This window comes from Lonchura striata, chromosome 5 (assembly GCF_046129695.1).
Source record: "Lonchura striata isolate bLonStr1 chromosome 5, bLonStr1.mat, whole genome shotgun sequence".
NCBI lineage: Eukaryota > Metazoa > Chordata > Aves > Passeriformes > Estrildidae > Lonchura > Lonchura striata.
Genome location: NC_134607.1, coordinates 49142658 through 49155687, shown reverse-complemented (window position 1 = coordinate 49155687; position 13030 = coordinate 49142658). Strand labels below are relative to the sequence as shown.

Genomic DNA, 13030 nt, shown 5'->3' with positions numbered 1-13030 from the left:
AATGGAACAAAATAATCTTGACTGGCAGCTATAATTATTTATGTCAGCATTTATGTAGGGTTGTGCATAAACATCACTCATAAAAATTTTGACTGCAAGTTTGAAAAGCATCCGGAAGCTTTTTCAGACTCTAGGAACAACAACACAGAAAAAAAGATGAAGAAGAGTAGAGGACCTTGAACATTCATCAGTCTGCATGAAATATTACTTTAGTTAGCTGAAAGGGATTACAAAGGTAGTTGATCTCAGGATGGATTTTGCTTTAGTAGGAAAAGAGAAAAAGCCATCAAAAACTAGTGAAAGTGCTTGGAAAAATTTCAAAGTCATGAGAGTTCAAATGATATTTACATGTACTCAGCCAGAGATCTGCTAGAAAAACTATCTTTGGACAAATTGCTCTCACATTGGAAGGCCTAGTAATTGTTTTATCTGTAAAGGGAAAAGACAAAGCTGATAAAGATGTAGAAGGCTGTTAGGAAGATAAATCTTTTGCACAGGTTCTTTATTTAAACAGACCTTCTGTGTAACACAGGCTGAAAGATGCCATCTACTATATCCTGCCTCAACCCCACAACCTTTGGTTAAAACAGGTATCTAGGTTAGGCTCAAAAATATCAAAGTTACCATAATCTCAATAATTTATTCCAATGTCTTAATAATTTCACTGCTAAAACAGTGCTTTATTTGTCACCTGAATGCATCTAGCTTCAGCTTCCAAATACTTTATGCTAGATTAAAGAGCCATCTCTCAGAGATTTTTTTTTCCTGGCCTTGAAAAGGTTATTATTTTACTGATCTTGGGTGAATTACATGCCACAGGTTTTCATACTATGTGGATTCTAGCACTCGCGTCACTCTCATTCTTTTTTCCGCCAAAATCCAGTCACTTTCTCAACAGTCCTCTGAAATACAGTCACAAGAACCAAGCATAGTGGATGTACTAACATCACATCCACATACAGTAATGTTGGCTCCTCTTCAGTCTTCCTACTGAATAACAAGGAATCATATTGCCTGTAGTTACACTAGCAGCTACCCTTCATTCAAAGATCCTGTGTGCCTAGAGGTTTATCCACTGCAACATAAAAAGCTCCTTTGAAAGTCACTGCTTTCTAGGGCCCTTCATCCTATAGATCTAGCAAATTTTCACTTTACCTAGCTGTACAGTCCTCGCTTACAAGAACACATTGTTATTGCCTCCTTTTCTTCCTGGGCAGTGGGAGAGCACAGAGAGCTGTGACTTTTCCCATGGGTATATCCCAGCTGGATTAACCAAACAGTGACTCATCAAGTCTTACATTATCTTACTTCAGTTTTTTAAATTAAATACCAAGGTACTACAGTGTGCTGCAAAAGAGTACATCTTTTTCTTTCCCTTTTCTTTCCTTTAAGCTCTCTTGGTTAGCATTCTACTGAGCATTAGAACAATTACAATCCTGGCTTCATGTTGCTTCATCCTTTCACACAGATACTGACTATATTTAATGCATTTTAAGAATGAGTAAGCTCTTTATTGAACACTTATTTGCTCATTAAATACTGTATAAATATTGAACACATCACCACAAATAGGAAAACTATCAATCGGTTGCCTATTTTGAATAACACCTCTTCTACGAAAGGATATTTAGTCTAAGGTATTTCTTTGGAAGTACAGTCATGTTTCTCTTTGACTAACTTATAATGTATAATCATAAAAAGCTGTGAATTTATCATCACTATTTCTTTATAAATACTATTTAAAATTTATCATGAATAAATATTTGTAAACGTACTTTAGTTTTTACAGCACTGTACGTAAGGTTTTGTGTGATTGCACTCAATACAATGGAGTGGGTCATCATTCCAAACATTCTATTTTAGAACATTTTGCTTTTTCTTCCTCTTCCTTCACCAATTCCAAATCCACAAAAAAAAATTCCACAACCATAGTAGTTTACAAAGCCTCCAACACAGCCACTTTTCTTAAATGCAATTAAACCAATGCAACTAAAGCATTTCAGAATCACTGTATGATATAACTACATTGCTTCACCTCCTGCTAGATACAGAACATATTTATGTGATTCCATGCAGCGCAAATCGCTAAAGCAAACTTGTAAATACTTACCCTGCAAAACTCCACTGTCATGGTACAAAAATAACTACATAAACACTACAGGAAGTGTAACTAGGGTCTCACAGCAAATTTACTGGCAGTCACTACACTTTGGAAAGAATGAGCACGAGGCAAATGTAGTCCTGCTGTACATGAATATAAAGAATAATGCTAGCTAATGAGACAGTGCTGATGACTGCTTCAAAAAAAAAAAACAAACGTAGTTGGTTTGTGATATTTTCAATGTATAAGACAAAAACTGGAATTTATATGGGATTTCTCCTTGCTAATATTCCTTATAACAACAGACAACCTAGAAAATTCTTATGGCTAATCAAAATTACATATATACACACAAGTATGTACATACAAGTATATTTTCAAGTGTGCATTAATTATAGGCAAACAGAAGTGTGTCACTAAACCAGACTGGTCTTGCTAACAGAAATGAAAGTCACTGCTGCTGTTATTCTCACTTCAGAATAAATTCTCAGAATCTTTCATGTCCAAAAATTCTAGTTCAGAAAAAAATACATATACATTTAAAAACAATTAATACAAACCCACCCTCATAATCTGTAGTTACCATTATTTTCCCTTGTCCTTCTATCACACTCCTTTCAATTATTTTATCCTGAAAGACTTGTGAAATCAGAAATATTATTGCAGAGTCCAGGTAAACGAGCATGTATGAGAGATCTTATCCAAGAATAATCTGTTCAAAGGGCAGAGATGATAGTTATATGGAAAAATAAAAACAGAACAGATATCAGTGGGTAGAAAAGTAAAGAACATACTTGGGGCAGCAAGTTGGAGTAATTAGATAGAAGAACTGCTTTTCCAGAGTATTTGACTCCTGCAGGATGAAATTAAAATTTAAAGCTCTGCTGTAAAAATAGATATTTTAAATACTGTACTTAGGAAAACTGCAGGCCTCAAGCAGCCCCAAATAGTCTTTACCAGAATTAGTCTAGGATAAAAACAACCAAGAGCTGCAGATTACCACTTATGCACAGCTGTCGTTGCAGGTAGTGCATGGCCACTCTCCTCTCCAAGAAATACTGAAGAATATTTCACAACTCACCTATGCTCCAGGTGAAGCAAATCCCTGTGTTTTTTCATATTTCACTACTGATGGTATGACAGAATAATAGTCAGAACTATCCTGAGTCCCCCATTTTCTTTCAGCTGCAGGGGGACATGCTCTGGGCTGACAAACAAGCACTGCTACTAACAAGGATCATCTCCACTACTTTAAAGGGTCTGTACATGTAGAAGACTGCTGAAGAGAGAAATGCCTTCTTTGAAGGAGGACTTCATGAAACCTTGCTTTAATAAAAAAAATAACACAATAAACATAGACATGAACACATCTGGAAGGTGATTTATTCCATCCTAGTTGAATAACTAGGCATGAGCAATATAATGAATAATAACTAATCTGAATATCTAAGCAGCTAGGATCAATTTTCTTTCAAAATACCTTTTCTCTCTCCATTGATTATAATCCTGTGTTTTATTATGGCTTCAGGCACTACAGAGGTGAGAGCTTTTTCTGAAAGACAGTTTTCCACTCTGAGTTGAGTTACTGATACTGAGAACCAAAGTTGATAAAAGGTTGGAGCAATTTTAAGTACTTGTGCTTGGTATGAATGTACATACTCAACAATGGAGTGAATGCACAACCTTATATGTGTCTCAATAAAACTACACCTAAATATGAGTCTGCTGACTCGGGGGAGTTAAACCTATGCGTCTGTGTCCTGGTGCCTTAGCTGAAGATGCTGAGAATGAGACAGGGTATGGACTTCATCCTAAAAACACACATCTGCATCACACAGAACAATAAGTTAATGTGGTATTACTTTAGTCTCCACAGGGGTCTAGTTACATAAGATCAGTGGTACAGCTGAATAAAAAGTCTCCCAACCTCGGCAGCTCCACCTCCTACACAAGCACTGCGCCAGCCCACCCCCATTGTTGGCGCTGCATGCCTGCAGCTCCTGTCTCTCACCCCCAGCTTGTGCGCCTCAGCCAACCGCAACCCTCAGCTAACTGCGCTAACAATTCACCAAAATTGGTACATCCATCCCAAAGCTTCAGCTTTTGACAGATTTTCAGTTCACTGAAGATTAGTATTAATCTTTGCACTTCCTTTCATTCATCTAAGCCAGCAGTGAAGACTCGAAGCTACCACAACTCTCCAAAAACCTACCACAAAAGAAATGGATGAATACATTTCCTTTGGGATTTGCTCACAGTTAGAAAGTGTTCAGAGCTGAAGTTATTTTCTGTGACTGAAAAAAAAGGTGGGTACAGATACCATATTAATCACAAAGCAGGTGTCTCTCTCTGAGGAATAAAAACTCTGAGAAAAATGCCATTTGCCTGAAAAACACCCAGAATACAGAGCTGGCATGGGCTGTAAAGAGCACTAGTCCATAGAATGCTACAGGAGTAAGGAAAGGTCCTGGCAACAGTGAGAAGGCAGCAGGCCAGATAAATGTAACTGATTTTCACAAGGTGATCTAAACAGAGGCCTTTTTATCTAAGGAAATGTGCCAAGAAAGGTGTACTTTCAAAAAGAATATTAGCGTTTAGGGAACTCATCTGTCAGGAGTCTGGTAAATGGTACTAAAAATCACCTACATGATGCACAGCAGGGTTTTTTTATTTTTTTTCCCTGGAGTCCTTTCCTGAATGTATTTTGTCCAAGTACTGGTCCAAATGAACACTCTTTCATGCAAAGCACACACAGAAACATCTTGCTTTTTTTTTTTTTACAGAGAACAGAAAATACATGTTCTCCCTCTAAGAAGGTGCATCAGTTGGAATTAGGAGATTCATGAAAGAAGAGGCAGCATCACACCTGTAAACCAAAGCATACCAATCTGTACTGCTGTACTATTTCACTAAGTGGAAAGATAAAATAGTGAAGGGAATGATTCAGCATCGTACTCATACATTAAAAGAGGAAGGTATCATTCTGTGCCAACACTCTGATAATTAAGAAAATGGTAAACTTTGCTGTAGTCTAAGAAAAACTCATTCATTCACACAACTTTGTCTGCAATTTTTCAACATTAATGAACATAAAACATTCAGGTAGTTTGGTATCAGTATCAGAGACAGACAGACATACTTTTCAATCTTCATTACTTCAATTATTTTTATGAAAACTTTAGTCAAAAGACAATCAACCCTTGTAGGAAGTTTTTTTTAACTGTGCAACATTTCTTTTTCTTACTTTACCACAATATTTCCCAAAGTCTTTGCCTTCACTGGTTTCATATTTGCATCCAGAATCATGACTGTAAAAAAATAATACAGGAAGGAGACTCAAGTTTAGTAGTGTATTTTTAGGTGAAGGAAAATGTCTTTTTTTATGGATATTAACCCATGTCACATTTCAGAATAGCAATACACCAAGCAACAGAAGGAATTAAGTAATTTGGGAGTGCCAAACTGGATAATCTCATGACTTTATTAACAATCAGCCTTAAGTACAAAAAGTCTTAAATAATACTTGTTCTTTGGAAGCAGAAATAGCACAAAGTCCCAAAAGAGAAAAACACAGAACTAAAAAGTAAAAGAAGCTTTCATTCTGGAAAATCTTAACTTCTACATAGCAAAGGACCATTAAGATACATGACAACTATAAATTAAAAAATATGTGGGTGACATGAGCAACGAACAACAACCAAGATGACTGAAGTCTAATCCAGTTCATGTGAGAAATACTATTAGCAGTAAATAAGTATATCTGGTTTTCAAAGGCTCTCAGGTGTCTCCAAAATATGCCCTTCAGCTAACAAGGTTCATTATAGTCTAGCACAAAGAGATCAAGAAACTCTTGAAGTACCCAAAGCTGCACAGCAGGGTAATGCTCTAAGTACAGGACAGAATCCAGACTTCCCAAATGAAGCCTTTTCCCTAGATGACAGGGGTCCACCACTTTCAGTGAAAGCATCATACCCTAATACTGAGATTTCTGAGGAAATCATCTGAAATAGCCTCTTTTGTGCAGTTATCTGGGAAATGAAGCTACTGCAACCATCCGTTTCATCTCAAGGTGTGGGCATAAGAAAGGAATGACAGATACCACCTTGGCCTGTGATAATGAAATTACATAAGGTGAAGCAACTAAACCATAGAAAAACAGGGAGGGAAGATTTTGATAGACTGGGCTGGTAAGAATTACATGCTTTTTTGAAGCCTGCCCAAGCAATGAAAGCAATGTTCAGCTGTATCTAAATCTCTACAAATAGTCTTACATTCTGGATTACAAAGTTCCAGACGAAATTGGGAAAAGTGGATGACAGACTACTGACTAAAAGTCTGCTAAAACCTATATGAGTAATATCATATACTATCCCTTCAAAGAGAACCAACATCTGTAATTTACTCCTGGCTGAAGCTACTCCTTCAAAGATGATGGTAATTTTAAAGTAACTGAAGAGCCTGCTGGAAGCAATGGCTCTGCACAGAGACACAAGCAAGTACACAAGGCCAGTTTTATAAAGACTTGCTTGTGTAGCTGTCAGTGTTTTCTCTCCTATTTTTATAATACTAAGTAAAATCTAATCAGTTTACTGTATCTGTTTCATCAAGGTACCGATCCCAGTATTTAGTCTTCTCCTTGCAAGCTTACATATTTCAGTGTAGAAACATTTGGGAAAGTGAGATACTATGCTGCTCACTCCTGAATTACTGAAGAACTGACTTGTTTCTTCAAAATGTGGCTTCAGTCTGAAAATGTATTGCAATTACCTGCAAAGGTTCAAGTAGATCAAGGGAAAAGCACAGTATAATGTCTGAATAAAGGCAACAGACCTAGAAATTAATATTGTGTCTTGACACACTTAAATGCAATTTGTGCCACTATACTTTGATATCATAACTTTTATTCCCTTTGTCCCTAAGAATCAGCAACAAATCAGTTTCTTTTTACCAATATGTAATAGGAAAGAGTTTATACATGTTCAAAAAAAAATAGACCTTGCAACTTCGTCTTTATATTGCAGCATGTCTTTACCAGCCATTTAGAGTTGTATGTATAAACTAAAACCACAGTATCTTCTAACTGGCTTAAGGATCTCCTCTATTAAGTCTAGTAACACAGGAAAACACCACCAAACAGAAGTGGATGACAGCAAGACAGCAGCCAAACTAGAGTAATTTTTAAAAAAATCACTAGTTTGTGAATAGCTGTATTACAGGACATATTTGGTCAAAGACTGAAACAAGTAAAATTATGCCATAAATCTTTAGTGAATTTCAGTGCTCATTTTCTATTTCCTTTATACGGTATGCTAAAGACATCTCCATCATTCTCTTTGAAGAAAATTGTTACTTACACTAGTCCAAATGTTCCAAATTATTTGTCAGAAATTTTTATATACTTGTTACTCATATTTTTTCCTACTCCTGACTATCATCTGATAACATGTGTGATGCAATTACATTCTCTCACCCTTTCCTACTTATTAAAACTCCAGAGAAACTTCATGGTTTTGTTTTAATGTTGTTTTTAAGCTATTTCTCATCTTTATGCCATAACTGTAAGATGAAACCAAGAGTTGCTAAAAACATTTGAAGCTTTTTTTAAAGCTAACCACCACTAATATGTATTAAAAGAAAATAACAGCTTAGATCTTTCTGACCAATGATCTTTCTGACCAACTTTTTCTGAAGATCACTTGATCTTTAATGTAATTATTTTTCAGATATCAAGTAACTCTTTAAAATTGTGTTAAAATCAGGGTTCCCAGGTATTAAAATACTTCTGCATTCTTAATCCTGTTGCTGCAACCCTACATGCAAATACCTTCCAGACAATGAGTTCTCATCTTTTTTGTGCTGGTCCATAGCCTACCGTTTCTCCTTGCTGGAAATAAAACCAGTTCCACAGCTACTGAAAGACAATTTGCTTAACAACTCTCTCAAGCTGTATAGAAGTGCAGAACTGCATGTAGAAGTATAGATGAGTAATATGTCAAAGTATGTGCTTGATTTTTCATATAATAAAGGCAGAAGCAGTAAATCAATTTTCTTGAAGATTACTCTGAATTTTTTATTCACAATCACATTCTATAACACTCAAGAAAGCAGGAAGGAGGAAAATATCTTAGTAAGACTGTAATTTTATTTTACTACAAGATATGACAACTAAAGAGTGCTTATTCAGGAATACAAGCAAATGCCTTTCCTAGTAACATTTTTAGCAAAGTCTTACCATTATATCCTGGCACTGGTTTTCCTGCCTGTCCAGATGGAGGTGTTGTAGAGTTCCCCAAACCAACGCAGGAAGCCGTAATTGCAGAACCAGATTCTATTAAGAGAACACACATACAGTCAAAGCTGGTTTTAGTTCCATTCTGTATTTACTAGTTCTAATTTTTATGATGCTCAGCACACAACTTTTTTAAAAAAAATTCCTAGACAAACAATGCAAGATTAAGAATTCACAGAATCATAGAATATGCCACATTGGAAGGGACTTCTAGATATCACTGAAGTCCAACTCCTGATCCTGCACAGGACACCCCCAGGAAGCACACCATGTGCCTGAGAGCATTGTCCAAACACTTCTTGAACTCTGTCAGGCTTGGTGGTATGATCACTGCCCTGGGGAGCCTGTTCCACTGCCCAACCACCCTCTGGGTAAATAGCCTTCTCCTAACATCTGACCTAAAACTCCCTTGGCTCAGCTTCATACCATTCTCTTGAATTCTGTCACTGGTCACGAGAGGGAAAAGATTGGTACCTACCCCCCTACTTCCTCTTGTGAGGAAGTTGAAGGCCACAGTAACATCTCATCTCAGTCGCCTCCAGGCTGAACGGACCAAGTGACCTCAGCTGCTCCTCATAACACTTCCCCTCAAGGTCCTTCACCATATTTGTAGCCCTTTTTGGGACTCTTTCCAAAGCTTTATCATTTTTATATCATGGCACACAAAACTGCCTCCAGCACTTGAGGTGAGGCTGCCCCAAGTGCAGAACAGAGCAGGACAATCCCCTCCCTTGCCCAGCTGGCGAGGTTGTATTGATGTCCCCCAGGATGTGGGTGGCTCCTCCTGCTGAGAAGCACACCAATCCTCATGGGATCCTCTACCACTTGTGTCAGAAAGCTGTCATCGAGGCTTTCCAGTAATGCTGACACCTTCCTAATCATCCCCACAGTTAAGCAGCTTCCCTCCTCACCTTCCTCTCTTTCCACATAACATTTTTATACTACCAGAGTTGTTATCATAGAAGAATAAATACTATCAAGTAATATAAAAGAGAGTCTAAGACTGAAAAAAGCCCAGTTGCTCTTCACTCTTCCCCTTTAAGTAAACAATCTACAGAAAATACTTTGAAATGCTGCTGTAACTCTGAGCCATAGAAAACAAAGTGTAGATGGTTTTAGATATTAGCAGGAACACAGAATGAGACTTTACTTTAAAAACATGACTTTATCACTCTGAAGATGTCTCAGGTCACTTGGCCTGGAATTTATAGTCCATGCCACCCAGCAAACAAAGCAGTTTTGCCTCCAGCTGTATATGTATATCTAATCAGTATGTTCAAACCTATTTTCAGCATACTTGCATCAGAAAATTAAAGTAATTTTTGCTGTGATTTTTTTTCAACCTCCATAGCATTCATCTTCCACTTCAGAAGTTGTTATGTGACTATTCAAGTGCTTAAATAAGCAAAAACAAAAACAAATTTACAGACTCTTATAGTGTTTTTACAGTAGGTGTTAGTAAGCAGCTGAAAGCTTAGCATTTACAGCACAGCTGAACTAGGGCCTAAATACAACTGTGGGATACAGAATAAAAATTATCAACCCTCCACACTAATAAACACAGGCTAAAAGGTTTGCTTTGCTGTATCCTAATCTTTCCCCACACCATCCTGTACTTAGTGCAAATTCCCTGCACAGTCGTGGGGAAATCTTTTCTTCTAACACACAGAACACCCAGGCTACAGTTACAGTGGTGACAAAATATCAAAATTATCTACCATACCCCATCTGTGATCACACTGAGCAGCTGTAGAAAAACAAAATGTATTCAACAGTTTTGGAGCCTTATTTTCTGCACAGTATTTATACTGAAGGATTTTCCTCTTTTACTTGGAACAGAAGGAACAGCAAATCGGTAAAGACAGTAGAATGGAGAGTTTCCTTTTTGACTATGTTAGAAGTGGAAGCACGGTGTACATATTGCTTTACATACTGCACAGCAACAGCTACAAAACACACTGCAGCAGATCAGGCAAGAACAATAGCCTCCTATCACCAAAACATAGGAATTAGGTTTGTTACTGAGAGACAGGAAACACAGCACCACTGTTAGCCTGAGGTACCAGTACCATTGGTGTGGACTGGGAATTGACAAGCATTTCTCATCAAGAGTCTCAATCCAAAGACCCTAAGGGGAGAGGAAGAATTACTGAAAATTAGTTTGGGTTTGCCTGAATCTCTAGTACACGGCTAATGAAATCAACAGAAACTTGAAAGGAAACTTCACTGTACTAACTTGTCTGGTTTTTTACCTGCTTTTTGGACAACAGTGACTAAGCCTGAATGAAAGTCCATTTATTCTGGACAATCACAAGTTCTAAAACTTTGTGAACACGTCTTCAAAACTGTTGCTCTTTCTTCTATTGTCTTTCCAATTATCAATGGATATAGAATTTCCATGTTTACCCAGTGCGCTAATCTCTAAGCCATACATTCAGTTCCCATAGGCCAGTAAGACTTTTTATATACATGGAAAAAAATATGGGGCTTTTGGTACTTGGATCATATAATAATTCAGAGAGGGAATCCCAAAAGCATCTGCTCTTTAGGTTAGTTAACCGTTCCTGAATGCTAAGGATTCCCTTTCAATATAGAATCACAAAGGAGTACTATCACAGGACAGCATGAATCATTGTGCTGTACATATCTTGGGAAATCAACATGTATCTTTCAAAGAGGATGCTGGATTGAAATATCAATTTCCCAAACCTATTAGGAAACAACAGCCTCTTTCTAGGATAGTTTTTTCTATCACCAAAAAAACAGTCTGAGTTGAAAGGGGAATTCAATTCAAAATCCTCCTGACAAGAAATCATCACTGTTCAGAAGAACACAGAATTTTAAGTGCTATTTAAAAGATATATTTTCCTTAACAATTATGAGTAATACAAATACTGTGTGGCCCTTTATTAGAGATTTCCAATAAATAAAGTTGCTTATGAATCATTGGTTTCAATTAAGTTTGGTTTCTTTACAATTCAATTCAGGATCTATGTGCAGGTTATAAGATTCAAGTCTGAAAAGTTGAAACAGCAACAGTCTGAAGAAGGATAACACTTGTCAAGTGTACATTGTATTCCACCCATCCCTTAAATCAGGTTTCTGCATATACAAACAGACATCCCTTACCCGAAACTCATTTGTTTATAATTGAAGGTTCCCTGAAATTAAGGCACAGAACTTAGAAAGATTTCCAGTGCTGAAGACTTTAGGAACTTCCATATTTTTAATGCAAGAAATTAAACAGTAGGTCTTGTCTTACAGTCTCTTTTGCGAACTTTTGCACATTACCTGTTCACTCACTAAGCTACTTAGTTAGGTAGGCTGTGGAAGGCTTTTCAGGGACAACCACATCATAAAATCAATTTCCTTTCTGCATAACACCTTAAGATGTGTCAATAAAACAGCTATTTAGAAGAGTAATGTTTTGTACTGGGAGAAAAATGTTTCACAACTAGTCTGGTAAATGTATTCAACATCTGCTCTAAGTTATAATGAAAACAATATGGTGTATTTCTGAGAATAATGAAAAGCACTTTACTGAGACAGAGAAGACAGAGTTACTGAGAGATGGCCATAAAATCAAGTATCCCAACTCCCTCCTTATGCTTCTTTTCAGAATAAGGGCTGATGTAAAGAAATAATCCTCAGTAATCAGAGATGTGACCTTCTTTGTTTTGTCCCACTCTACCAGTAAGTGAATGATACTATTATAAAGCTATTTCAATAATATTGAAATATCCGGTATAAATTGGGCAGCGAATGAGTAGTCCGCTATATGAACTTTTTTGCATTTGCACCTTGGAAAACAATTCTTATGCCAAAGAAAGTGCTGCTGATCCAGAAGCAAAAAGTGCGCTCTCCTACGAGTAGCTAGGGTAGTCTGTTTAATCTTAGTAGTAGTCTTATTAATCAGAAAGCTTCCACCTACCCACATGCCTGATTTGCAGAAGCTGTGTTCTGCCAAATTATGCAAAGCGACACCTAGTAGCTTTTGTGCTCAAAACTCTCTTTCTCATTCACAGTCAATGGTCAAGTTCAATCAAAATAAACAGTTTTGAAATAACTCAGGACTTTCAAGATGAAAATCATCTTATTTACTCTGTGCCACTTACATTCCTGATACACTATAAGTTCTAGACTATGTCTCATATTCCTCAACATAGTAGACTGCCATGCTGTTTGAAATATCAGCTTTTTTGGTAGGAAATACTTAGGCAAAACACACTGTATTTTGGCATGAATATTTGAGCTTGGGCTGTGCCAAGTTGGTAATGTAAAGCTGTCTGCTTTGAATTTCTTAGGATGCAATGGAGAGACACTAAAAGCATACAAAATAGGTAGGAAGTTCTTATGTAGCCGAAGGAAAGAAGAAAAAGGAGCAACTGTCATACATTAACATATTAATGAATGCAATAAATATAATACACAAAATTCTCACTGTAGCTATGCTGTTTTGAACCATTCTTCTGGCAAAGCTGCCACTTTGGTTGTGGGGAATTAAAGGAATTACTACAGCAACAGACTGCACTGATAAAATGGAAAGGAGAGTCTATGAAGCAGGAAAGCTTAGGCAGCAACTCATTATAAATCCACTCACACCACAAGAATGTACCTCTGAAGAGACTCCTTCCATATGC

The 13030-nt window shown here is 37.0% G+C and overlaps 1 protein-coding gene across 2 annotated transcripts in view; it reads right to left on the bottom strand.

Moving 5' to 3' along the window:
- The window catches only part of ACSS3 (acyl-CoA synthetase short chain family member 3), a 67206-nt gene that overhangs the window by 10890 nt on the left and 43286 nt on the right, over nt 1-13030 (bottom strand). For both annotated transcript variants that reach the window (XM_077783546.1, XM_021528055.2), the window contains exons 10-11: nt 8334-8429; nt 5346-5409 (exon numbers count right to left, since the gene is read on the bottom strand). In XM_077783546.1, the coding sequence (XP_077639672.1) occupies nt 5346-5409; nt 8334-8429 (160 nt within the window). The remainder of the gene's footprint in view (nt 1-5345; nt 5410-8333; nt 8430-13030) is intronic.